This window comes from Heterocephalus glaber, unplaced genomic scaffold, assembly GCF_053883595.1.
Source record: "Heterocephalus glaber isolate CG9 unplaced genomic scaffold, H.glaber_assembly_v1.0 deba00001444, whole genome shotgun sequence".
NCBI classification, from domain to species: Eukaryota; Metazoa; Chordata; class Mammalia; order Rodentia; family Bathyergidae; genus Heterocephalus; species Heterocephalus glaber.
This window is the reverse complement of record NW_028258297.1, coordinates 7,254,972-7,280,750: the sequence shown is the minus strand read 5'-3', so window position 1 is coordinate 7,280,750 and position 25,779 is coordinate 7,254,972. Positions and strand designations below refer to the sequence as shown.

At 55.3% G+C, this 25,779-nt stretch overlaps 2 protein-coding genes across 3 annotated transcripts in view; one reads left to right on the top strand and one right to left on the bottom strand.

Moving 5' to 3' along the window:
- The window catches only part of Zc3h7b (zinc finger CCCH-type containing 7B), a 42,375-nt gene extending 21,416 nt beyond the window's left edge, over positions 1 to 20,959 (top strand). Inside the window, exons 6-23 of one of the 2 annotated variants that reach the window (XM_021258928.2) lie at positions 261 to 341; positions 1,078 to 1,134; positions 3,432 to 3,474; positions 3,944 to 4,137; positions 4,392 to 4,713; positions 5,400 to 5,458; positions 5,719 to 5,818; positions 6,236 to 6,397; positions 8,002 to 8,207; positions 9,493 to 9,593; positions 10,664 to 10,845; positions 13,993 to 14,078; positions 16,776 to 16,909; positions 17,037 to 17,142; positions 17,235 to 17,343; positions 17,561 to 17,694; positions 17,769 to 17,932; positions 18,132 to 20,959. In XM_021258928.2, coding sequence (XP_021114587.2) covers positions 261 to 341; positions 1,078 to 1,134; positions 3,432 to 3,474; positions 3,944 to 4,137; positions 4,392 to 4,713; positions 5,400 to 5,458; positions 5,719 to 5,818; positions 6,236 to 6,397; positions 8,002 to 8,207; positions 9,493 to 9,593; positions 10,664 to 10,845; positions 13,993 to 14,078; positions 16,776 to 16,909; positions 17,037 to 17,142; positions 17,235 to 17,343; positions 17,561 to 17,694; positions 17,769 to 17,932; positions 18,132 to 18,408 — 2,517 coding nt within the window. In that variant the 3' untranslated portion in view covers positions 18,409 to 20,959. Of the gene's footprint in view, positions 1 to 260; positions 342 to 1,077; positions 1,135 to 3,431; positions 3,475 to 3,919; positions 4,138 to 4,391; positions 4,714 to 5,399; positions 5,459 to 5,718; positions 5,819 to 6,235; positions 6,398 to 8,001; positions 8,208 to 9,492; positions 9,594 to 10,663; positions 10,846 to 13,992; positions 14,079 to 16,775; positions 16,910 to 17,036; positions 17,143 to 17,234; positions 17,344 to 17,560; positions 17,695 to 17,768; positions 17,933 to 18,131 lie in introns of both variants that reach the window. The other variant, XM_004845523.4, reaches the window with a different exon arrangement.
- Positions 20,960 to 21,510: 551 nt separating this feature from the next.
- Tob2 (transducer of ERBB2, 2) overlaps positions 21,511 to 25,779 on the bottom strand; it is a 61,264-nt gene continuing 56,995 nt past the window's right edge. The window contains exons 4-5 of the transcript XR_002395265.2: positions 22,562 to 22,747; positions 21,511 to 21,810 (exon numbers count right to left, since the gene is read on the bottom strand). The gene's annotated coding sequence lies outside the window, so the exon portion shown is untranslated. The remainder of the gene's footprint in view (positions 21,811 to 22,561; positions 22,748 to 25,779) is intronic.

Sequence of the window (25,779 nt, the reverse complement as noted above, 5' to 3'; positions counted from 1 at the left end):
TAGAATAAAGGAAAGAAGAAACAAAATTATTCCTTTGTCCTCCTCAAAATAAAAGAAAAAATTGAAAGCATGGGGTTGTGGGTCCAGTCCCATGGCTCCCCAGCTGTGACTTGGAAAGCAGTGTCACTCCTGGGCCTCACTTCTGTGCCTGTCACACGGGTGGCCAGGGGCCCCTTGCAGGGCTGCACAGGGCTCTGGAGCACAGGTATGTGGGCTGTGCGGCCTGACCTGCCCCGCACCCTGTGTCTTGCCTGCTCCAGGATGAAGGTGTCACCCAGCTGGGCCAGGAGCTGGCGCAGAAGCTGGGGCTGCGAGTTCGGAAGGCATACAAGAGGCCCCAGGTGGGTGGCCCTGGGCCTGGGGAGCTGCAGGGATGAGGGATGAGGGAGGGGCTGGGCGGCACTGGGCCAGGCGGCCAGGCTGGGTGAGGACAGCAGAGCAAGTGACAGCAGGTGATATTCCCTCCCTGTTGGCTGAAAGCCCTGGAATGAGGACCGGGACCTTGTGGAAGACGAAAGAACGGCCAAGGCTTCCTGTTCACTTCAGACAGCAGCTGTTAAGCATACCCCTCCCTACCTGGCCGCCTGCACCACCCAGGAGGAGGCCAGGTTGACTCTGGTGTCCTTCAGCCTGTGTTCTCAAATAACTCGCACACGGAGTCTCTTAAGATCAGTATCTCCTCTGCTCCTTCACTCCACGTAGATTCCAGGAGCCAGGGTCTGCTGTGACCTGAGTAAGCCAAATGAGCTCCACCTCAGGTTCTGCATCCGAAACATGGGGATAATCATGCCTGTCTCAGATGCCTCATGAGAGGAAGGAAAGGAGAGAATTTCCAGATGGCCCCTAGCACTGTGCCTGACAGAGCAGCAGTGTTTGCATACAGTCCCCTGCCCAGGTCAAGGGTGGAAGAAAACATTCTGGCCTGGGTCAACAGGGCAGGTGACAGCAGCAGGCTGGGGACAGGGAACCTCGGACCCACTCAGACCTTGGCAGCCATGTCAGGGCCTCTTGTTTCCTTGACAGTGAGCAGTTTTCCAGAATCCTGATGTCTTCCCTCCTCTCTCCAATCCCTGGCAGGAATTGGAAACCTTTTCTCTCCTCAGCAATGGCACTGCGGCTGGCATGGCAGATCAGGTAGGATGGAAGCTGGGACCCCAACCCCATATCCCTATACCAACCTATCTCAGTTCATCCACCATGAGAGCTTTGGGTTCACACTCTGGGGTGTGGGTGACCTCGGGCAGTACAGTGACCTCATCTCCAGCCAGCAGACTACAGATGGCACCATGCCCAGTACGAGGTCCCCCCACCCCCAGCCAGGCCTTTCACCTGTCCATGCAACCTTGCTGGGGCCCCACCGTCTCCACAAAGGTCAAGGCTGGTCACAGATATGGAGGTTGGTAAAAAGCCCAAGTGATATCCACTCAACTGTGGAAAGGACCAGGTCAGCCATAGTGCCACACACAGTAACCATGGGATGCTTGAGGCCTAGGTGGTGTCCAGGCACAGCCCCTTGCATCCTGTAGGTGGCACACAGTGTGCATGTTTGCTGGGAGTCCTGCAGCCTCCCATGTGTTCTGCCCATCTGTCACTCCACAAGTGCCCTAGAAGCAGGGTGGCCTGGGAGGTCCCTACAGGGAGTTCTTAGGGCACAAGAGATAAGCAGGGGTCCTGCACAGACAGAAGCTGTCCCCTGTGGGAACAGGAGCCTGAGGCAGCATGGCTGGAGAGAGCTTCCCAGAAGCAGTGGAGCAGATCTCAGACAGGCAGAGTCGGGACTGGCACTCACAGCCAGGCCACAGCCTGGCAGAGGTTGAGTAGGGAAGCAGTGACACCCCAGGGCACAAGGCCAGTTCCTTCCCAGGGGGCGCAGGAGAGCCTAAGTCCTACAGCTGGACATGTTGGCGTTCAGACCCTAAGGGACCCCCATCTTCAATGGCCACTCTTCTTAGGCTCCACTTCCTCACCTTTACGTGGTGGTTGTGGGATATGTTGAGTCTGGAGAGCCCCAGCCAGCACCTGCTGGAAACCTGGGCTCCATGAGCCTCATTGCTAAGCAAATGCTGAGGAGTCTGGCAGAGCAGGAGAGGAGCCTGATAGTCACAGTGATGAGGGTGGGAGGCGACTGTCTGGCAGGGCCCAGGGTGCAGGAAGAATCAAAACTGTCCCTCGAGGTGTTCATCTGGAGCCTCACATTTCCTATGTCTAGCACTTATGGAGGGAATAGAACCCCAACCCATGAGGCTGCCTTAGTCTATGCAGCTTTGCTGTGCCGAGCAGACCCACCCCTGGGGCAGTATTTGCTGTATTCCCCATGGATGCCCTCCGGGATGGTCCTGGAAGGGTACCTTGTGAATGGCAGCCTGGCCTACACTTCCTCTACGTGACACCTTTGTGGACACAGCAGTGGGGGTCAAGTGGTGGCCATGCCTGGTGGGCAGTGGGACACTGCTTGCTCTCCTTGCTCCTGCTGCCGCCTGTGGAAGAGTGACGGATGTCGAGGGGCCAGGCCTTGTCCAGCTCTCTGCAGGAGCACAGGAGGTGGGCAGCACCCAGGCCCTTACCAGGGAGACTCAGAGAAAGGGAGAACATTCTGGATACAGGAATGACTTGCTACACATGCCCCAGAGATGGGGCCAAGGCAAGGGGAGTCTGCTAGGGAGGGGAACCTAAGACAACAGCCTGCAAGTCACACTTTAAAATGTCCTGTGCATTTAGCTGGGTATGGTGGCACACGCCTGTCACCCTACCACTTGGGAGGCTGAAGCAAGAAGGTCATCGCGAGTTTGAGGCCAGGCTGGGCTACATAGTGAGATCTTGTCTAAAAAACAAAAAATGTCTGTTGTGCATCTAATAAACACTTACAAAGCACTTCCTGTGTGCCAGGCCCTGTTCTGAGCTTTTGACAATATCCAGTCACTTCATCTCTGTGACAGTCCCAGGAGGTGGTGGCTGTGTAAGGAAACAGGCCCACAGAGGGTGAGGGACCAGCAGGTCCAGCTTTCCCTCAAACAGAAGAGCACATTGGCTGTGGGCCTCTTGGGGGTTGGGGCTGTACTTCATTCAGGGAGTGGACATTTTTATCCTTGAGCCACAGCCATCTGTGGCGCAATGGGGAGAGGTTGTAACATCATTGCCATCCCCCTTGGTATGGAGCCTAGCCTTTGACAGGTAAGGAAACTGAGGCTTGAAGCTTGTGTTCCTCCTACAAGGAGTATCCCAACCCCACACCCCCACATCCTAGCCCGTGCTTGTCCAACCCCAGGCAGTACCCCAGGGCTGACATGTGATGGGTGTTTCACATCCATTGCAGGTACCTGTGAGGCTCCTGTGTCCCTGGTTACAGCAGAACCAGGCAGGGAGCTCCAGGCCCTTGGTCTTAGCTGGTGTCCCCTGCCTGACCAATACCCATGTGTCCTTCCTCTCCACAGGGAACTTCCAATGGATTGGGGTCCATAGATGACATTGAAACAGGTAATTAAGAGACAGGTGGTTAAGAGGACAGGGCAGAAATGAGGACCAGCCCTGCAGAGAGCTGGGTCGGTCAGGACAGCAGGCCTCCCTCCATTGGTCCCTAGTATTTCTCCCAGGGCTCCATGCCTTGGGCACCTACCACCTCCAAAACCCTCCTCCTCTTCCTCATTGGCTTCCAGGAAAGGTTACACCTTGTCAGTGACCCTTGGAGGGCCATTGTGTACCCCAGAGGAAGATGGCAATGGTGGCTGTCCAGCTGGACCCTAGGCCATCAGGCCGTACTCTGGGACTGAAAGGCCTCTCTGGCTCTACTGACTCCCTGCCTCTGGGGGTAGGCAGCAGCGAGGCAGGGTCCCTGGTGGAGCTGGGGAGGAGAGAAGGTGCTGGCTGAGTGCCCTGGGTCCTGGGACTCCCTGTCTACCCCTGCTCCACGGTGTCCCTGCAGCCCCTGAACCCACCTCCTCCACAGACTGCTATGTGGACCTTCGAGGATCCCCAGCCCTGCTCCCCTCCACCACCTTGATGCCCCTGTTCCCTCATGTCCTGGACCTGCTGGCCCCCCTGGACACCAGCAGCAGGGCCGCCCCCAGCACGGAAAGCATGGATGACTTCTCAGATGGGGACGTCTTTGGACCAGAGCTGGATACCCTCCTGGACTCACTGGTGAGCCACACGCCACCCTCCAGCTCCCTGAGCTGTGTCCCCTAGAAGCCCCTTAGTCTCACAACGGTGTCCCTGCTGGGGAAACAGAGGCCTTGAGAGAGACTGGCCAGCATACAAACCAAGCCACCCCAGGAGGGATGGAAGGCTGAGGCAGAGCCACAAAAAGCAAGAGGTTGTTTGCTTCCCAGAGTGTCTGATTCTGCTGGGGCAGGCAGTCGCACTCTCCCCTGACCCTGCCTCTGTCCCACTCCCAGTCTCTGGTCCAGGGCGGCCTACCTGGTGGCGGTGTGCCCAGCGAGCTGCCCCAGCTGATTCCTGTGTTCCCCGGCGGGACCCCGCTGCTGCCACCCGTGGTGGGTGGCTCCATCCCCGTCTCCAGCCCGCTGCCCCCTGCCTCCTTTGGCCTTGTCATGGACCCCTCCAAGAAGCTGGCCGCCTCTGTGCTGGATGCCCTCGACCCCCCAGGCCCCATGCTGGACCCCCTGGACCTGCTGCCGTACTCGGAGACTCGGCTGGATGCCCTTGACAGCTTTGGGTCTGCCAGGGGCTCACTGGACAAGCCGGACTCCTTCGTGGGTAAGGCCTGGGTGGTGAGGCCTCTCCGCCCCCCTGGCAGTTTGAAGGACCTGTCACACCTCTGCTCTCTGGAGGGTGGGGTTGCATCATCTGGAGCCCAGCCTCAGTTGGCCCTGTTCACGTCCAAAGGGCAGAGCTTTCGTAGCAACGGACCCTAGGGGCCTTAGTCTGGTGTTCTCTGCACAGCCCCCAAGGCCCCGGCCCCTAGGCTGGGGGCTCCCACCCAGAGAGCCCCGAGGCTGGGGGAAGGGAGTGCCAGGGATCGAGAGGAAACTGACCCATCTGGGCCCTGGTGGGACTGGCTTCCCAGGGTCAGGTGTGGCCCACTCACAGCAGAGGACTCTCCGGGCAGGGTGGGGACGAGGAGGTGGTGGCTAGGGCAGGTCTCAGGAGACAAGGTCACCGGCTGGCAGAGGGAGCAGAGACCCAGGCTCTGGAGGTAGAAGTGTGAAGGACCACACCAAGGGACCCCGAAAGCAGCAGTGGGGCACAATCTCCAAGGAGCCACGAGCCAAGCCAAGCCTGGGCTGCATCCTGGCGCCACGGGGTGGACATGCTCAGGCCATGGCCAAGAGCAGAGGAGTGGTAGACCAGGGGTCAGAGTGAGTAGGAGAGGATCCGGGGCCTGGGAGGCCCTCATGCCCTCAGTGGCAGGGGAGTGACCCCCGCGTCTCCTCCCTGTCCAGAGGACACCAACCCACAGGAGCACCGGCCTGCAAGCAGCATTCAGAAGGCAGCCCTGTCGGTGAGTCACCGGCTCCCAGCTCTGGCCCTCTGTTCCTCGGGGTGGGGGTGGGGTGGACTCCTTCACTGTCACCACACTCCCCTGCCAGCCCAGGCGCTTTTGAGGCCAGGCTGATATTCCAGGCTTGTGAACCACAAGGGCTGGGAGGGTCTGGGTACCAGTTCTGATTTGGGGAGGTCAAAGAACACCCCCACCTCAGGGCCCAGGCCTGCCTCAGTGCTCCTACATGCCACTCAGGGCCCGACCTCCTCCATTAACAGCCGGAGCCCTCGATGCCCAACACTGCCTTGCTCATCAAGAACCCCTTGGCTGCCACCCATGAATTCAAGCAGGCCTGCCAGCTGTGCTACCCCAAGACAGGTAACGTCACAGCCACGCCCACGCCCCCTGGCCCCAAGATGGTGAGAATCTCCGAGTGTGGGAGCCCTGGATGAAAGTGCCCAGTGCCTCAGCAGGAGATACATGCCTGAAAACACCCCCCTCCGGGGTGGGAGAGGAAGGCTGGGCACTCGGGGCCCTGTCTTCTGCCGGGCACCAACCTCCCAGGTCTTCCTCAAGAAACCTGGGGATGGGCAGGTCCGTCATGGTCAGGGCTGTGGGCATGATGGCTCCTCGGAGGCCCCACTCCAGACCACTGACAGGGAAGGGGGCGGCAGCTGTGGGAGGCCCCAGCAGGGCAGGTGGGCTTTCTGGTTCCCACCTCGGCTGGAGTCTACCCTCATCCTTGTTACCCCTCGGTTCTCCCTGGACTCATTGTCCCTGTCTACCCTATGCTAGGGCCCAGGGCGGGCGACTACACCTACCGAGAGGGTCTGGAGCACAAGTGCAAGCGGGACATCCTGCTTGGGCGGCTCCGCAGCGCTGAGGACCAGACCTGGAAGCGCATCCGGCCTCGGCCCACCAAAACCAGCTTCGTGGGCTCCTACTACCTGTGCAAAGGTGGGTGGGCTGTGGCAGGGGCCCTCACTCTTCATCCCAGTCACTGCCCTGCTGGTCACGGGAGCAGACGTGGCTGTTGCAGCTGCAGGAGAGGTTGGAAGCTGAGGTTCGGGGACCCCGAGGCCACAAGAATGAGTTCCACATTCCAGTGAGCATTTCCTGTCCCCCTGGGCCCAGGGACAAGTGAGTACCACTCAGGCTGTGGGTGGAGTCAGAGCCTTGGGGGTGGCCTGTGCTCTGTAGGGTGAGGGTCCCCCAGTCATGGAGAGCTGATTTCTTCTAGAGGGCTGTTTGGAGGATGCAGAGAGAATCTATAGAAAGCACATAGGACTGGCTCTTAGGAGGATTCATAAATGGCAGTTGTTTTTGTTTGTTTGTTTTTGTTTGGCTTTTTTTGGTACCGGGGATCGAGCTCAGGTCCTTGCACTTGCGCAGCAGGTGGCAGAAACCACTGAGCTAAATCCCCGGCCCAATGTCAGTTCTTTTTATTTATTTATTATCTTTTTTCCAGTACTGGAGATTATACTCGGCTTTTGTACTGAGCTTCCCCCCAACCCCTTTTTACTCTTTATTTTGAGACAATCACTAAGTTGCCTAGGCTGGGCTTAAATTTGGAATCCTGCTGCCTCAGCCTCCCAGAGTGCTGGGACCATAGGTGTGCCACCATGCCTGGCTAAATGTCAGTTCTGTTTAATGATTGTGTCATTGTCCTTGCGCTGGCTCATGGCAGTTTGGTTAGTATCAAGTGGATGTTCATCACGTGCCTTATTTGCTTTCTTCTCTTTCCAATTTGTCCCTTCTGTGTGGTTCCCAAGTCGGCATTCGATTAAGTGCTTTCTGTGTCACCCTCTCCACTCACCACAAGACATCCTTATAACTGGATGAGGAAACTGAGACTTGGAAATGCCACCCAGGCTTTACCTTTGTCCCCCATCCCGGCCTGTGGCAGTCCCATTCAACTTCTGGATCACTTTACTGTCCTCCCTGTAGCCCTGCCTGTGGCCGGGGGGATGAAATCCAAATTGTACCAGGCCTACGGGTACCCACATCTACGTCCTCACCCTCTGCCCTAGCTATTCCCCAAATACTCCCACCCCAACTCCATGGCACACTCTGTTGCTCAGATCTTGGGGACCCTCCCGAGCAGAGGGCACCTGCCTCTGCTAGCACCCAGGGATGGGGGATCCCATGCATCTCCACAACCCAATGTTTTCTGCTCACAGAAAAGATGGCTGAGGCTCAGGGGCTAACAAGGAATCCCAAATCTGACTGAGTCGGAAGACCAGGCTCTTGATCTTGAAATTCCCGTTTCCTAGTGAATAATAATTTCTTAAAGCCCCTCTGATGGTGCAGAGGCTCTTACAACTCTACAAAGCCCCTTTCGTACTTTCTGCCTCACTTGGCCTGCTAAAGAGAGTGCTAAGGGGTTGGGCAGGAGTGATGACTGCGTTCTGCAGAGGGCCTGGGCCTGGCATCCTCGGGGAGCAGTAGGCACCAGCACCCCACCTGGTGGCGCTGGGCCCACCTGGCCACAGCGGGATCATGGGGGTGCTGCAGGCTGCCGTCCCCGCCTGGCGGAACTGTGTCCTGTTGCCTCTTTGCAGACATGATTAACAAGCAGGACTGTAAGTACGGGGATAACTGCACCTTCGCCTACCATCAGGAGGAGATCGACGTGTGGACCGAGGAGCGGAAGGGCACCCTCAACCGCGACCTGCTCTTCGACCCGCTGGGAGGCATCAAGCGCGGCAGCCTCACCATCGCCAAGCTCCTCAAGGAGCACCAGGGCATCTTCACCTTCCTCTGTGAGGTATCTGCCGCCCACCCGCCCCGACGCCTTCCCCTTGGTCCAGGGTGCATGTAGGGCTGGGGTGCCCCTTGCCACAGGACATCGTGGGAGCCTGATGTGGATCTAGTAGATCCCTGGGCTGTCAGAAAGGCAGGCCCTGAGGAAGGCGCCCGTCTACTAGAGCCAAGATCTATCCTGCACCTAACTCCGCAGAGGTGGAAACAGTCCAGAAAATGATAGCCCTCCCACCTGTACCTTCTTGGCAGCCGGTCACATGCCAGGCTTTGGATCTTTGTCCCCACCTCACGGCAGCATCCCTTTACACAGTGACACTGAGATCCAGGGAGATGAGGCACTGGCCAAAGGGCACACAGCTAGTCCAGATCAGAGCTGAGCCTCAAGCCTAGAGCCCAGGCCCACATCCCAGTGCCAGCTGCCACTGGTGGGCCTCACAGCCAGGACCCATAGGACTGGGCAGAAAGGGAATTGCCCAGGGTGGCCCTGAATCCCCCATTGTCAGTGTGGTGTGGTTGGCGCTGCTCAACTGAGCTGAGCAAGGTGTCCACGCCCTTGCTTGCCACGACAGTTTCCGAGTTGATTACCCTTCCCGCCCATGTCCTGGCTGTGCCCTCCCCAGAGAGCTGTGTTGCTGAGCCTCAGACTCCCAGGCTCAGCTCTGATTCCAGCAACTCTACTGAGGAGACCCTGCTAGGCCTCAAGGGTGACCTTGCCCTGCTTCCCCACTGCACCCCAGCTTGGCAGAGGGCAGGGGCAGCATTGTATTCATCTCTGGAGCAAGGGCTTGGGCTCTGCATCACTGGCTCAGTCCTGCTCCATCCACAGCACAGCCTGCTTCCCTGACTTTCGTGCTGGTGGATGAGTGCCTGCTCCCTCGGGGACAAAGGCCTGGAGATCATGGCTGGGCATCGGAATGTAGAATATAAAGCACCTGTAGTTCCTTTTTATTTAATTTTCTAATCTTCTCAGTGAACCTGTGGAGCAAAGCAGGCATGACTGTCCCAGCTCACAGTTGAGGCAACTGAGGCCCAGAGACGTGGAGGAACTCCTTGCCCCAGGCATTGGGAGTGGTGGGATCTGAGACAGGGAGGAAAGAGAAGGGACCCACAGTCAGGTCATCTGTGAACTAGAGCCACAGACGTGAGGGACATAGACTCTGGGACTCTTCCTCTCCCCCCTGACCCAGAGGGGGAATCAGCTGTCCCCTCCCAGGTGTCCCTGTGGGGTCCCAGCCCACCCCCTCCCCGGCTGTCCTTACGGGGTCCCAGCCCCTCCCCTTCCTGGGCAGATCTGCTTTGACAGTAAGCCCCGGATCATCAGCAAAGGCACCAAGGACTCTCCATCCGTCTGCTCCAACCTGGCTGCCAAGCACAGCTTCTACAATAACAAGTAAGTGGAGACTGAGGGCTGCTGGAGATTCCCCCGGGGTGGCTCAGATGGACGGGAAAAACTGAGGCCAAAGAGTAGACCTAAGGAGTCTGGTCCAGGGGCAGTCTTCACCTGCCAAGGGCAGGAGCCACGTTTATTGGGCACCTATTACATTCCAAGCATTTAATAACCTCAGTGGTCCTCTGGGGAGGAACGCTTGTCCCTCTTGGACAGAAGAGAAGGCTGACCCTTGGGAGCAGCTCATCCGGCAGGCAGTGCAGGACCAGATCTCTGATGCCTGCCTGGCTCCCGATACTGTCCTGATGTCAACATCAGGCAGGGAGTAGGAGGCTGCGACAAGCCTGGCATCCCCCCTTTTGCTCCCTGTCTTCTCACCTCGGCTCTCCCCGTCCAGGAGCCAGGCAGACCTAGGCCCACATCCCAGCCTGCACAGAGGCCAGGTTTATGATAGTGCACTAGCCATTGACATCTTACGTTTCCTCTTCTAGTCTGGGGATGACCTGATCTATAGTTGCAACGAGAGTCATTAAGATTCCTGGCTCAGTTGGCTGTGGTAGCACATGGCTATAATCCCAGCACTGTGGGAGGCTGAGGTAGGGTAGCAAGTTCAGGTCAACTAGACAACCTAGCCATCAATCAGTCAATAAAATAAAGGGCTGGGATTGCAATTCGGTATGAAGGCCCTGGGTTCAATTCCCAGTACCTCAAAAGACAAAACGGGTTCCTGCTAAGAGGAAGTGCTCCATTGTTGTTCCTCTGGATACAGGACCAGCTTTGGATCATGAAGCCAGAGACCTGAGGGAGATGGCCCTCTCCCCTTGTGGCAGGAGGGGTTTGGCGCCCTCTGCTCATTGGCATCTGCAGGTTGATCTGGCTCCAGACTGAAGCCTGAGCAGGGCACACTGCAGCAGAGTTAGGGCCAAGCCCAGTTCTGCCTGAGGACAGGAGCCTCACCTCATCATGCTGGGATGGGTTCATAGGGCAGGGGCTGCCTAGGGAGGAGCCTGCCCTCAGGCTTGCCAGCTGGGAGGGCAGTGGCCCGCATCACACCCTCCCCTGCCCCCCACCAGGTGCCTGGTGCACATCGTCCGCTCCACCTCCCTCAAGTACTCCAAGATCCGCCAGTTCCAGGAGCACTTCCAGTTTGACGTGTGCCGCCACGAGGTCCGCTATGGCTGCCTGCGGGAGGACAGCTGCCACTTTGCCCATAGCTTCATTGAGCTGAAGGTCTGGCTGCTGCAGCAATACTCAGGTGAGCACTCAGGTGAGGGGCCCAGGGTGGGTGGCAGGTGCACAGGCAGATCCAGAGGGGATGGAGCTCTGCCAAGCCTGCAGAGTCCCAGGTTTCTCCCCTTCGGCTCCTCCCTTTGCTGCCTGGGTGCCATCACCAAGACGCTGCTCCTTCCTGAGCCACCCTCTGCTCACAGATGACCCAGTGCTACTTGCTTCCCACCCACAGGGCTTTACCACCAACTCCTGTCAGAGGTTCACCCTCGAATTAGTCAAGGGCCTTGCTCTGGAGAACTTACATCTGTGCTGGGTACTGGACAAGTGGGGAAGGGCATCCTGTGTCCATCCGACCTGGGATGAACAGCTCTCCCTCTGGGGCCATAATCTAATTAGCAGCAGTGGAGGGGCACATAAAATATTCCCCATCTGACGATATCCTCTTTGAGTCAGCAGTGACAGATTCAGTGCTCTGAAGTAAAGCAGAGGTTAGGAGAGGGACACGGGTCATTTTCTGTCAAGTGGTGGGAGAAGTCTTCCCTGAAGGACAGGGAGTGGGGCCCATGCCGGGTGAACAGGAAGTAGGCTGTCCGTGGGTGTAGAGCAGTGAACAGGCCAGGGAGACATAAGGCCCAGGGCCAGCAGGGCCTTGGCCTAAATAGAAACATAGTCATGTAGCTGAGTGTGATGACACACACCTGAAATCTACCACTCAGGAGGCTGCGGCACGGGGATTTGAAACTGGTCTGGGTGACATAGTGAATTCAAGGCCGGCCTGAGCTACACAGTGAGACCTTGTCTCCAAAAAAGAGGGCTGGGGATTTAGCTCGGTGGCACCGAGCCTGCCTCGCAAGCACAAGGTCCTGAGTTCAATCCCCGGTACCAAAAGGAAAGAAAGAAAAATATAGTTATCCTTGCATAGTGACATTTTAGTCATCAACTGACTGAGTATATGAAATTGGTTCTGCAAGATTATAATGAAGCTGAAATGTTGCAATAACCTAATGATGTCATAGGTGTTATGACATCGTGGTGCCATGCACTGCTCACATGTTTTTGGTGACACTGGGGCAAACAGACTTTACTGTACTGCCAGTCGTAAAGGATGGCACACATACTTAGGTACAGTACACAGTACTTGATAATGACAATAAAGTATGCTGCAGGTTTATATATTACTCTACTATCTTTTTATTGTTGTAGTGTTACTCCTAGTGTTAAAAAAAAAAGTTGACCAGGGGCTGGGGATTTAGCTCAGTGGTTCCAGCCCCTGCCTCGCAAGTGCAAGGTCCTGAGTTTGATCCTTGGTACCAAATAAAAAGAAATAAAAAATAAGGAGAGCCAGATACTTGGGGCCGGGGATTTAGCTCAGTGGTTTCACTGCCTGCTGCACAAGCGCAAGGACCCGAGTTCGATCCCCGGCACCCAAAAAAAAAAAAAAAGTTGACCAAAACAGTCTGCCATGTGACCCAGCCAGCAGCCTCCTGCAGCTCCTGTTTATTGCACCAAGAGGCTGTAGAGTGATTCCCTACGGTGTCTGGGTCTGGTTACCTATATTCTGATGCTTGCAGAAAGACAAAACCACAGGTTTCTCCAAGCACAGTCCCAGTCTTAATCAGTGTGTGTCTGCAATGGTCTAAATATGATGTCTAGAGATTTTGTTTTTGTTTCCGTGGTACTGGAGATTGAACCCAGAACTGCGTCCTCAGCCCAAGTTGCCTAAGCTGGGTTTGAACTTGCGATCCTCCTGCCTCAGGCTCTCAAAGTTCTAGGATTACAAGTGTGCACCACCATACCAAGCTTGTCGGGCGATTTTTTTTTTTTTCTTTTTCTTTTGGTACTGGGAATCGAACTTAGGGCCTTGACCTTGCCAGGCAGGTGCTGTGCCGCTGAGCTACATCCCTAACCTTTGTTTGGTTTGTTTGGGTTTTTTTCCTACCAGAGATGGAACTCGGAACCTTGTGCTTGCAAGGCAGGCGCTGGAACCACTGAGCTAAATCCCCCAGCCCCATCCCTAACCTTTGTCTAGAGGGTTTTTTGTGTTTTTTTGGTACCTGGGATTGAACTTGGGACCTTGTGCTTTTGAAGCAGGCAGCGGCACCACTGAGCTAAATCCCCGGCCCTGTCTAGAGGTTTTTAAGCGGGTGGAGTTGTAGGTTCTGATCAGTGTCATTCTGAGTGCTGGCTAGAGAGTAGAGGGACAAGGACAGAGTGGAGATACTGGGGAGGATGTGGCTCAGGCCAGGGTAGTGGCAATGCAGGTGGCAGATGTGGCCAGATTGTGATGTATTTTCGTGATGGAGCCAACAAGATTTGTCGTGATGTGAAATATGAAAGGACAGTGTCAAGGTTACCTCTAAGGTTAGAGTACCTGGAAGAATGAGTATCCATGGCCTGAGAAGAGGAAGGCTGCAGGAGGAGCAGGATCGGGGGTTAGGGCTCTGTGTCAGTTTCAGGTGGAGAATTGAGCAGGCAGCCAGAGGGGGAGGCTGCAAGTCTGGGTTGTAGATACACATTTGGGGGTCATCGGCAAGAATGCAGGTGCAGTGGTACCATGGAGTAAGTGTATGGCAAATCATGGGAAGGCACTAGAAAGATCGGAGAACTTAGGAGGAGGGGAGGCTTCATGAAAAGGTGCCAAGTGGACTGGGATTTAGCTCAGTGGTTCTGCTGCCTGCCTTGCAAGTGCAAGGACCTGAGTTTGATCCCCGGTACCAAAAAAAAAAAAAGAGGTGCCAAGCCAGTCTGAGGCTGCGTGGGGATCCGGGGTAGAGTTCAAGCCTCTGGGCTGCAGCATTTGTGCCTTGGGGACCAGTGAGGATCATGGTACCTTGGTAAGCTGGTGACCCTAGCCAGGGCAGGCATTTAGCCCTAAAAAGCAGCAGGCTGGCTGTTGCCAAGCAGGGTCAGTGCTGAGCCCTGCTAAGGGAGGCAGGGGCTCGGGAGGATGCTAAGTAGTGATCTCAAGAGACAGAGGGGAGCAGGCCTTCATCCCCATGTGAGGATGGACAAACAGGCCAGAGAGGGTGAGTGTACTGCTGTACCCTAAGTCTCACCGTGTCCAGGCCTGACTCTGCTGGGGCCTTACGTGCCACTGGCACCCTGAGGATGCCCTGCCTGGCTCCTTGCTGAGCCCCTTGAGGGACACCTGTGTCTGCCCTGCTCTCCCCAGGCATGACACACGAAGACATCGTTCAGGAATCCAAGAAGTACTGGCAGCAGATGGAAGCGCACGCGGGAAAGGCCAGCAGCAGCTCGGTAAGCCCAGGGGGATCTGCCCCGTAAGGGCATCCCTGTCCCTTTATTGTGACATTAGTGCATTCATGTGGGAAAGTTGTCAGATGCCTGTGAAAAGTTCACGTGGGCCCTTTGCTGGATTTCCCAGAAGTTAACATTGTATTGCATCCCACACTTGCTTTGCTATCTCGCAAATCTTTATCCTCTGTGTGATGGAGCCAATAAGATTTATGTGTGTGTCTTTGTCACTCTATTTTTCTGACTAGTTGCAGCTAGGATATCCTCTTACCCCTAAACACTTCCATGTGTAGATCTTAAAATAAAGACACCCTCTTGTATAACCATAACACATTGTAACATCAGGGAAGTACCACTGCTATGAAACTATTATTCCTCAAAATTCAGGAGAGCCACTGCAGTCAGTTTTGGTATCTCTTTAGTCCCCTTTAACCCAGAACAGTTCCTCAGTCTGTCTTTGTCTTCTGTGATGCTGATATTCTGAGGAGCCAGTGGTTTTGTAAAAGGTCCATCCCTGTGGGACCATGTGGTGTCCCCGTCCACAGAGGCTAGGCCATGAGTTCCCTGGCTCACACAACAGGAGGCAGACGAGTTGTTTCAATTTGTCCTGTTCCTGATGATGCTGTGATTAAACTCTGGTAACTTGATTAAGGTACCTTCACTGTAGAGGTTTCTCTACCATCAAGTTATATTTTGCCTTCTGTAATTATTAAATATCTCCTGGGACAACGCTTTGAGACCATGTGAACATCTTGTAAGCTCAAGCTGAAGCCCACTGATTATGTCCTCTCCTGTCCCTCCTGATCTTCACCAGGGTCCTGCCTCTATGAGCCATGGTATTGTGGCATTTACAGATGGGGAAACCGAGGCCTGGAGCCTGTTAGAGACTTGCCCAGGGGTAAACCCAGGTTCCCTGCCATCTGGTGCAGAGCTTGCCCTACTCCCTCTCCACCTGCCCCGTTCCTGTCACCCAAGCATCCTCAGGCTCCTCATCCTGACAACCTGCTCCCCGCCCCCTCCAGGTGGTTTGAGGTCCGCAGGAGCTGACCCAGGCTGCAGTGTTACTGCACACCAAGCCCTGCCCCACCCTAATGCTCACAGCACCCTGGGCTGTGTGGATGGCAGTGGGGTCACTGGCTCAGAGAGTCGGTTTGAGGGACTAGCGGACAGTGTATGTGAGGTTCAGCCTCACACACTCTGCACATGAGGGATGCACCAGGGGGTGCAGGCCTCACTGGCCAAGGTACTGTGAGTAACTTCATCCCCCTCCCACCACCAGGGCCCCACACTGTCCACCCAAGACACTAGGAGCAGGGCATCTGTGCCAGGTCCAGACGTGAGGCTCTTGTCACCTGGAAGGTGAGGCCAAGTCAGGGGTGTCAGGGCAGAACCTGCTTGCCCCCAGGGCCTGTGGCCTCTCAGAGCCATCCCACACAGAAGCATGAGTGCCTTCCTCACACCAGGCCCCTGTCCTCATGCTGCTTCCCTGTGGTGGGCTTGGTACCTGCTCTGCCAATCTCTACTCACTCTGAGAGCTGTGAAGCATGAACATGGGGATGAGCTGCCATGCCCCCGGGTCTCCACCATGTCCCCTGTGAGATGGGAGCAATGCCTTCCCCTCAGCGTCTCCTGGGGGAAGTCGTGACGGAGTGGGATAACTCCCCTCTATCCTTCAGGCTTGTCCCAGTTGACCTTGCCCCTGGGATGTGTGTGCAGCACCCTGGAGCTGAGTTAGGTCTAAGTTGCCTGATGCCAGGCAAGGGGTCAGTCGTCTGTGAGGATAGAGTTCCTTCCTTCTCCAGGGCAGGCCTTGGGTTGGGTAGTGCTGGGTCATCGGGTGTGGGTCACAGCTCCTGTCCCTGGAGAGCTCCTCTGGCAGAGGATAGGGACCCACCAGCCTGAAGGAGCAAGGGCTGCCCAGAGGGGTGAACGCACACCTAAGGGTCCGAGAGGGTGAAGGGGAGGCAGTCACAGAGCAAGGGTGGCCAAGGTCGAAGGGCGGGCACTTTCCCCACCTCTCAGAGCAGAGGCTGGGGAAGCAGCATGGAGGGCAGGGCCTTAGAAACAGCTGGACATTGCTCTGGGGGCGTGGCCAGGATCCAGGGCTGCTGGGGTGACCAGACTCCACACTCCCCGCCCCAGCTTTTGGGTGCCTGCTGTGTACAGGAGCAGCACTAGTAACCCAGTGAGCTGGTCAACACCAGGGAGCTCAGCAACTCTGAGAGCTGTGGAATAGTCGTGACTTAGCTAAGGGTGGGCTTCTTGCAGGGCGTGCATTAGAGCTGCGTTTAAAAATGCAGTCTCTAGAACAAGCTGGGTAAAGAGTGGGGGAAAGGCATTCCAGGCAGAAGGAACTCCATCTATAAAGCATGGGGCTGTGACATAGCATGCTGTGCCCTAGAAGATGCAGTGGTTCCATGGAGCAGGCCTCTGAAGGAATGAGGGGAAGTGGGAAGTAAGGAGCAGCCAGAAAAGGAAGAGCACTCATGCAGGAGTCTGGAGTCCCATTCCAGGCCTGGAGTCCACACTAAGAAGCCACAGGCTCTGCCATGGGAAGGCCACTGCCTGTGGGTAGAACCAGGAAGTAGACCAATCCACTCCAAGACTGGGCGGCCCCAGCTCTCCCAGAGGCTGTGTGTGTGTGAAAGACCCAGGGCTTTGGCCCTGCAGCTTCTCCAGCCCCCAACCTGTCCCCTACAGAGTGCCCCAAGGACTCATGGGCCCAGCACCTTCGACCTGCAGATGAAGTTTGTGTGTGGCCAGTGCTGGAGGAATGGGCAGGTGGTAGAGCCCGACAAGGACCTCAAGTACTGCAGTGCTAAGGCCCGTCACTGGTGAGTGGGTGCCAGGCAGGGGCCTGGGCATGATGGTGGCCCCCTGAGCACCATAGGTGTAAAGGCCAAGATTCAGCACAGGGCTACCTCTGGAGCTCTCCCCAAGCAGCTCCCCTCTCTCCTGTAGCTGGACCAAGGAACGGCGGGTCCTTCTGGTGATGTCCAAGGCCAAGAGGAAATGGGTGTCAGTGAGGCCACTGCCATCCATCCGCAACTTTCCACAGCAATACGATGTGAGCACAAGGGGTGGCGGGCTGCCGGGGGCAGTGGAAGGCTCCCTGTGTCCCGCCCGTGGGACTCAGTGGCTCTCCACGCCTCCCCCCAGCTCTGCATCCACGCGCAGAATGGCCGCAAGTGCCAATATGTGGGGAACTGCTCCTTTGCACACAGCCCTGAGGAGAGGGACATGTGGACATTCATGAAGGAGAACAAGAGTGAGTGGCAGGCCCTCCCCCATCTCCTCACTGCTAGACAGCCCACAGCCCCCACTGTCCCTTTCTCCACGCCCCTTTAGGCTGCCTATTGGTGGGCCAGGCCTGAGCCCAGGCAGCTTAGCATCCAGGCCTGGGGTCCCCTGACTCTCACATCCAGCAGGAATTGGGGCAGGGTAGAGGAGAAGCCCCCTCACCAGGTGCTCTCTCCCCTGTCCAGTCCTGGACATGCAACAGACCTATGATATGTGGCTGAAGAAACACAACCCAGGGAAGCCCGGGGAAGGGACCCCGATCAGCTCAAGGGAAGGGGAGAAGCAGATCCAGATGCCCACAGACTATGCTGACATCATGGTAAGTCCCCATGCCTGGCACCTGGGCCCAGCCTGAACCTAAGGGACTAGCAACCCATGACACTGTGTCCCCAGATGGGCTACCACTGCTGGCTCTGTGGCAAGAACAGCAACAGCAAGAAGCAGTGGCAGCAGCACATCCAGTCCGAGAAGCACAAGGAGAAGGTCTTCACCTCCGACAGTGACGCCAGTGGCTGGGCCTACCGCTTCCCCATGGGCGAGTTCCGGCTCTGTGACAGGTGCTAGGGGAGGGCAGGGTGCAGGTGCCATGCAGGGCAGGATTGAGGGTGGGCTCAGATCTGCCAAGACCCTCCTTTGTAGCCCTGGATCAAGCCCCAGAGAAGGCCAGGGTATCCAGGTGTCCCTCAGTGTCTCAGGGAGGCCATGTGGGCATTCCGGGTCCTAGAGCACAGGCAGTAAGCCTCCTGCTGCCCACAGGATCCAGAAAGGCAAGACCTGCCCAGATGGGGACAAGTGCCGCTGCGCCCACGGCCAGGAGGAGCTCAATGAGTGGCTGGACCGGCGTGAGGTGCTGAAGCAGAAGCTGGCCAAGGCCCGCAAGGACATGCTTCTGTGCCCTCGGGATGACGACTTTGGCAAATACAACTTCCTGCTGCAAGAAGATGGGGACACTGCTAGTGCCACCCCAGAAGTTCCTGCTGCTGCTGTTGCCACTGCTGCTGCCACTGCTGCCGCCACCACTACTGCAGAGTAGGGGCCAGGTCTCGGCCGTGGGCAAAATCCTGGGGTTGGGGTTGGGGTTGGGGTGGGGACAGAAGGCAAGATGGAAGGGCCAGGGCCGGCCAGCTGGGGGTGGGGGGTGCCCTCCTCAGGCAACCCCCAGCCCCTGGGGTCCCTTCCACCCTCTCCACCCCCACCACCCAGGTGTGCATCCCTGGTGCACGTGCCGCAGCCCCACGTAGTCCCAGGGTCCTCATCCTGCTGACACCTGGAGAGACCCTCCACCACCCCCACAGGTCTCCTGGTTGGGGAGGGAGGGGACTGGCTGACCCTTCCAGCCTCAGCCTACAGCTTTAACTTCTGTCTGCTCCTAAAGGGGGCCCAAAGCTCAGGGCTGGGGAGCCTGGGGTCCCCACTTGAATCTGCAGCAGGAGGGTCCTTTCCTCCTCTCCCCTTTCCCGCTCCCTCTTTTGGGGGCAGATCAGGACACAATAGAGGGCAGGAGGCCCCAATTAGCTTTAAAATGCAGCCTCAGGGTGGAGCTGGGGACACTGCACTGGTCACATACACCCTGGGCCTCAGTTTTCCCTCTGGTTGAATCATCAGATTGGAGGGCTGGATAATCGCTGGAGCAAGACTAAGGATGCTGCCTCTGACGCCAACACCCCTACCCCCCTTCCTCACAGGCCACTAGTGTAGACTGTACATCCTCAGCCTTTGGAGTGGACCCAGCCTGAGCCCTAAGAGGAGGAGTGCTCTGGCCCAGGGTCTCGGACCCCCAGTAGGAGGCAGAGCTCAGATAAGAACAGTGGTTGGAAGACTTGGGGCCAGTTATGGAGGGAGCAGCCAGGCTCTGGAGAAGGGCTGGGACAGCCCTGGAATCAGTGTGCCTGGGGCCCCAAACAGTGCCCCTGGGGCTGAAGGAGGGCCATTTGGAGGGGGGCTGGTCATATCGGCACCCCTGAGGGACAGTCTCCTCCTGAGGAAGGTTGTCAGAGGAACAGCAGAGTTAGGTCCCCACACCTGCTCAGGGAGAGGTGGAGAGAGCGGGGAACCATGAGCTCAGGTTTCGCACTTACATGGGGAAGGAGGGGGTCGTGATGTGGAGAAGAGGGAAGCTCCATCCTGGGCTTCATGAGCCACTCTAAGATGGGACATAATCCCTTTCCCAGGGACCCAAACATACTCAACTGTTCTACCTGACTGTCCCAGCCCTTCCTCAATCCCCAGCCCTGCCAGCTGCCTGGGACCCCAGCTAACCCCCAGCTCTCCCCTCTTCTGATGTGTCTGCGTGTACCTCCTCCATCCCACCCTGTGGGCAGCCCAGCCTCCCCTGGTTCCCCAGACATTCCAGAATGCCCACACCATTTGGCACAAGGAGTGGGGCAACCCCGGAAGGAGCCAGGGACTAAGGCTGGGGGGCGTGGAGAGTGTGAAACATCCCCTATTTTTCCTCTAGCAAGGGTCGATAGTGCACGTGATGGTGTAATGATGGGCACCCTGGCCGAGGGGACCCTGTCCTCATGCCGCTGCTGCCCAACCTCGGCCCAATAATTGTGGCATGCACCCTTCCCTCTTCCCCGCCCCCCGAGCCCTGCCCCTGCCCCTGCCCCTGCCCCTGCCCACAGTGGGCCAGCACTGCAGAGTGTGGGTGCTGGTGGTGTGGCTGAGGGGAGGTGTGATCATAGCCGAGGAAGGGCAGTGGCCAGGAATGTCGATGATACTTGTTCTCCTGATCTGTGCTGTCGCAGTCTGTCTTCACCAGCCCTGTTTTTAGTGTGTATATATGTCGCCCCGTGATGCATATATACACAGGTATTAAATATATCACTCTATATAATATTACATATGTGTGTGGTATCCAAGGAATCACTTCTAATGAAGGCTAAGGATAAAGAATTTGGCCAGAATATGCAGCCATCCTCGAATGACTAGAAGGGAATTTTGGGTCATCGGCTGTTTGCAAGGAGTTAGTGACTGGAGTTGGGCTCAGAGTTGACTTGGGCCCTCTGCTGCCTGCTGGTTTTCCAGACCAGCCCTGTCTACCAGAGAGAACCAGAGGGCTCAGGGAAAGGAAATGATTTGTGTTTGTCTGTCCCCCAAGGAACAGGATGAGAGTGCAGTTTTCATCTTGAGGCTGGTACTCCCCAGGCCCTTGGGATCTGGGGCTCCCTGGCCTGGCCAGAGCTAGATCCCCATGGGGTAGGGAAGAGAGTGGGCAGCAGGGAAGTGGTAAGAGTGGGGGGACAAGAAATCGCTGTTATTGATGAGATTAACTATGTCAGATGTGACCCCTCTCTAGGTCCCTGGCTGGGAGGCTCGGAGTGGGATCTAGGGCCTGTGCCCACCCATAGCGTGCAGGGACAAGGTGGCACAGTAGAGCTGGGCTGGGGTGGGATGGAGGATGCTGCATTTCACAGCTGGACAGTAATCAATTTAATGGTCCTTTTAAAATGTCTGTGTATTAAAACTTTTAAGAATACCACACTTTAATATTAAATATCATAAGGCCTAGTATCTTGATAATAATGTAGATGTTTTAATAACAATTTTTGTCCTTCTTAAAATAAAATGAAAGAAACTTGCTTCTTTTAGCCTTTGTTCTAGAAAATAAATGTGTGCACTTTGATCCCTATCCCCGAAGTGTTGCTCCTGTTCCTCCCCACCTGGCACTTGGTGCCTAAGGGACCTGGGCTGCTCTGTACTTAAATGGCAGAGCTGGCTGGCACTGGCTGTGCGGCAGGCAGGCATGCTGAGGGGTGAGGGGCAGGCCTGTGTTCCTGCATGTGCATAGACCTAGCTGACCTGGCTCAGGCAGCACATCGACGGTGGGGACAAGCTGTGCTCTATGCAAGTGGCCCCAGGAGCCACCATTTGCTGGCTCTTCTGCAGCCTGTGTGCTTGCAGCCCTCGACACAGGGCTGCCTAGGATACCCGCTCTCCTGCCTTTCCTGCATTGTCCTGGGTTCCATGCCCTTTGTGGGTGCAGCCTCTCCAGGAAGGCAAGAGGTCAAGCCATGCTTTACAGTGTGATCCCAGCTGCGACCCCCAGCTCCAGGCCCAAGAGTGGAGTGCCCTGAGAGCAGAGGTCCATGGCCCGCAAATTGCCCAGAGACTGAGGCATTTGAGCCAGGTATCCAGGATGAGTGACAGGCCAAGGAGCTAAAGCAGCCAACTTTATTGGGCACCTTTTTGGCACTGGCTATTGCAGAAAGTGTGTCTGTTCTCCATGACAACCTTGCAAGCTGCTGACCATACTTAACAGCCCAGAGAGTTTCAGCAGATGGTCCGAGGGCCCTCAGAAAGGAGGCAAAAAAATGATCAGGAATCTCTGGGAACTGGATATTGGCAAAGGTCCCTCTGGTCCTGACATTTTGGGATTCTAGGTACCACTGCCAACACTGTGAATGACCAAGTGACACAGCAATTTCAATTCCTGAAAGAAAAGGGCAGCTGTATGAAGATTAAGACAAGCAAGACTTCTTTTTTTCTTTTCTTTTTTTTTGGTACCAAGGATCAAACTCAGGTCCTTGTGCTTGTGCAGCAGGTGGTGAAACCACTAAGCTAAATCCCCAGCCCTAGACAAGCAAGACTTAAATGAACCTAATGGACTAAATTCTTTAATTCTTGTAAATTCCCTCTATTTTTCTTCTGGTCTTCATTTGGCTCAGTTCGGTAAGTTTCACCTGCATACCCACCCCACCCAGACCCTAGGGAAGCCAGACAGCTGAAGAAACTGGTTTCTTTGAATCCATAACCAGCCAGGAAGACCAACCTGAATAGGACTTTGTGTCATTCTGATCAGTGTGTGATTACTGTTCTTTTGTTTTCTCTAAATTTTATTTCACTGTAGTTCTGCATACCAACGTAACCTGGATCTTTACAGGCATGGATGATACTCATGCCATCCATGGGCCCCCATGATTGAACACAAGTCAGCTTCTTGGTCTGCTTCAACCCTGTGACTAGGGGTAGTGGGGTGCTGATGCCACCACTCGGGATTCCAGGGAGCCACCTGGGGCAAGCACAGGCCTGCAGGTATCTGCAGGCAGCTGTGTAGCTCTCCCAGAAGGCCTTTAAAGGTTCTGCTTAAAACTGCATCTACATGATCCCCTCCCTTGGGAGCCTGCCAGCCTCCTGGGAAGTACCCAGGCCCTCAGGAAAAGGCCACCATCCCCTAGGCCTACCTGACGAATGATGAGGAAGTTTCTGTCATCCTCTTCTGGCATCTTCATTTTGAGCCTGGAAGTTCAGATGCCACACTCACCAAGGTGAGAGGGAGGCACAGTGACAGTCCTTGACCAAGGACCGCCTAGGCTGGACTTCTCAGCTATATGCCATGGGCCTCCTGTCTGCCTGGGATCACAGCTTCCCTGCAAAGAGACACAGCAGTCAGCACCTGAAGGACTCATTCCCTGTGAACTGGCGCCAAATACAATCTATGAAAAACAGTGAGTAGGGATGAGGATGGGTTCCATGCCATCAATAAGGAAACCAGTGGAACCAGACCATCTCAGCCTAGAAACCAAGAAACAGAGACAATCCCATCCCTGCACACTTGCCCAGCGGCCCTTCCGTGTCTCTGGGGATGTACACAGCCTTCCCTTCTTCTGACTTCTGCCCTCCAGCTGCCTTTTTCTGCATCCTGCTAATGGGGGGTCCCTGCCTGACCACCAGGGATACTGCCAGGGAGACACCCAGGTGCACAGTGGGATGCCGACAGACTTGCAGTGGCACAGAATTATTCCAGGCTCAGGGAGCTGCCTGACTGGGGGTGTAAGTGCTTTAAACTACTCCCAGGGTCTAGTTTGGTGCCTCATATATGGTATTTTAGTTTTCTGTTGTATAACAAAATACCTGAGGGCTGGGGATGTAGCTCAGTGGCACCATGCCTGCCTGGCAAGTGCAAGGTCCTGAGTTTGATCCCCGGTACGGGAGAAAAAAAACCTGGGACCAAGAAATTTATAAAGAAGTTTGCCCAGGTCATGGATCTGAAGGCTAAGAAGTCCAGGAGTGTGGCACTGGCATCTTCTAGGCCCTTCTTGCTGCACCACAATGCAGCAGAGGACATCACAGGCAGAGACAGCAGGTGTTCGAGTTCAGGGCTCTCTTCCTCCTTACAAATTCCTGCCCTCAAATACTGTCAACAAGTGAACCCACAACATGGAGTTGGGGGCACGATGAAACCATAACATGTAGTAACACATGGTCCTAGAGGCTTAGATGTTTATGAGTCTGCAGAAGCCCCGAGGAGTAGAGTAGATTTACAGAATGAGATGCCATGTAGCAGGTGGGTATTTTGGGGACATCTGTTGCCTCTGAAATCAAGCTCCTCAGCCAGCTGCCCACTCCTCTTCCAGCTTGCCCACTTTCTGCTAAGTCAGTTTTGCACTAAAGAGGCCACGCCATGGTTAATGTACCAGCCCAGCCTGAGTCTGCCCCTCCTGCAGAGATCACAGGCCAACTCAAGGTGTCTGCACTCTAGCCTACCTCATCCTTATCCTGGGAGGGCAGGGCCAGAGGGCACTAGCTATATAGTGAATTCAAGGCCAGCCTGTCTCAAAAAAAAAGTAATGAGGGGCTGGGTTCTGTTTGATCCCCAGTACCAAAAAAAAAAAAAAGTAATGAAAAATTTTACCTATATGATTACTTTTGCAAAAAGAAACATTAGAAAGATAAGTAATAAACTAAATTTGTTATGAGAAGGAATGGAGCAGGGAAACGGATAGAAATGACTTTTTTTTTTCAGTACTAGGGATCGAGCTCAGGCCCTTGCACTTGTGAGCCAGGCTTGGCGCCACTGAGCTAAATCCCCAGCCCATAAATGACTTGGGTTTTTTTGTTTTTTTGGTACTGGGGATCAAACTTAGGTCCTTGCGCTTGCGCAGCAGGCAGCGAAACCACTGAGCTAAATCCCCAGCCCCAAGTGACTTGTTTTTTTGAGACAGTCTCACTAAATTGGCCAAGATTGCCCTGAACTCACAATCCTCCTGCCTTAGCCTCCCAAGTAGCTGGGATTACAGGTGTGTGCCACTGCCTTCAGCTAGAAATGATTTTTCTTTCTCTTTTTCCATTTGTTTGTTTCTTTTCTTGAGACAGGGTATCACTATGTAGTTCGAGCTGGCCTTGAACTCACTAGCCTTAGGCTGGCCTCCAGCCTCAGGCTCTGAAGCGCTGGGATTATAGGTGTGCACCACACCTGGCCCATATTCCAAAGTATGCCTTATCAAAGGTTTTCAGCCTTGAGCCATGTACTGGGTTTTTATTCAAATACTAAAATTAGTTTAGAAAAAGAACATAAATTTGGAGAGAATCATTAGGGTAGAAAAGAGGGTAATTACCCAATAAATTGGAGCTGTTGGAAGGGGAGGACCCAGAAGGGACTTCTGGAGTACTTCTAATTTTATGCAAAGTCAGATTTGGATGGGCCAATGAGGATGAGACACACAGCGGAACACCAAGTGATTATCACATCCAGCCCAGAGCTGCAGTTGTGGAAGCTGAGAGGTCACTGCATTCAGTAGTTCTGGAACTGAAACCCAGAATCGCTGTCTGGCTTGTTCAAGAGTCTACCTCATTGCATGACAGACACTCAACCTGACACTGGACCAGGGATTTATCTCAGTGATGCCGCCACCTGCCTCACAAGTGCAAGGTCCTGAGTTTGAGCCCCGGTACCAAAAAAAACCCCCAAAAGAACCTGAGATTGGGCCAGGTGTGGTGCCACATGCCTGTGATCCCAGCAGTCTGAGAGGCTGAGGCAGGAGGATTGAAAGTTCAAGCCCAGCCTGGGCAATTTAGCTTCAAAAAATAAAAACAAGGGTACTGGGGATTTAGCTCAGTGGCTCTACACCTGCCTCATAAGTGAAAGGTCCTGAGTTTGATCCTTGGTGCTGGAAGAAAAAAAAAGAAGAAAGCTACTATGTCCAAAAAATAAAAACAGGGCTGGGGACATAGCTCAATGTGAAAGCCCTGGGTTCAATCTCCAGTGCCACAGTTAATTGAAAAAAAACAAACAAACTGCTATCAAAACAAGTCTGGCTTCACCCTGATGTGAGTTTTAGAAAGATCACAACAGATTCTTGGCTTTACCCACAATTGAAGTGGTCTTGGGACCCACAGAGGCAACACAGTGTCTTGGTGGGAGGGCAGGGGAGGAGACCACAGCAAACAGCCAATTGCCGCCAAGGGACCCGTGATGAGGAAGCAGGACTTGTCATCCAGGCGAAGCCTGAGCCAGGTCTGCAGGGAGGGCTGCCCCCCCACCAGGCTCCTGCCTCCTCCTCCCCTCCCTGGAAGGCCAAAGCCCCTCAGGCTGCAGCTATGTCACTTTACTTTGGAGAAAGGCTGCAGGTGCTGCAGATGGCACAAGCCCATTATACATGCCACATGTATGCCCCTGTGC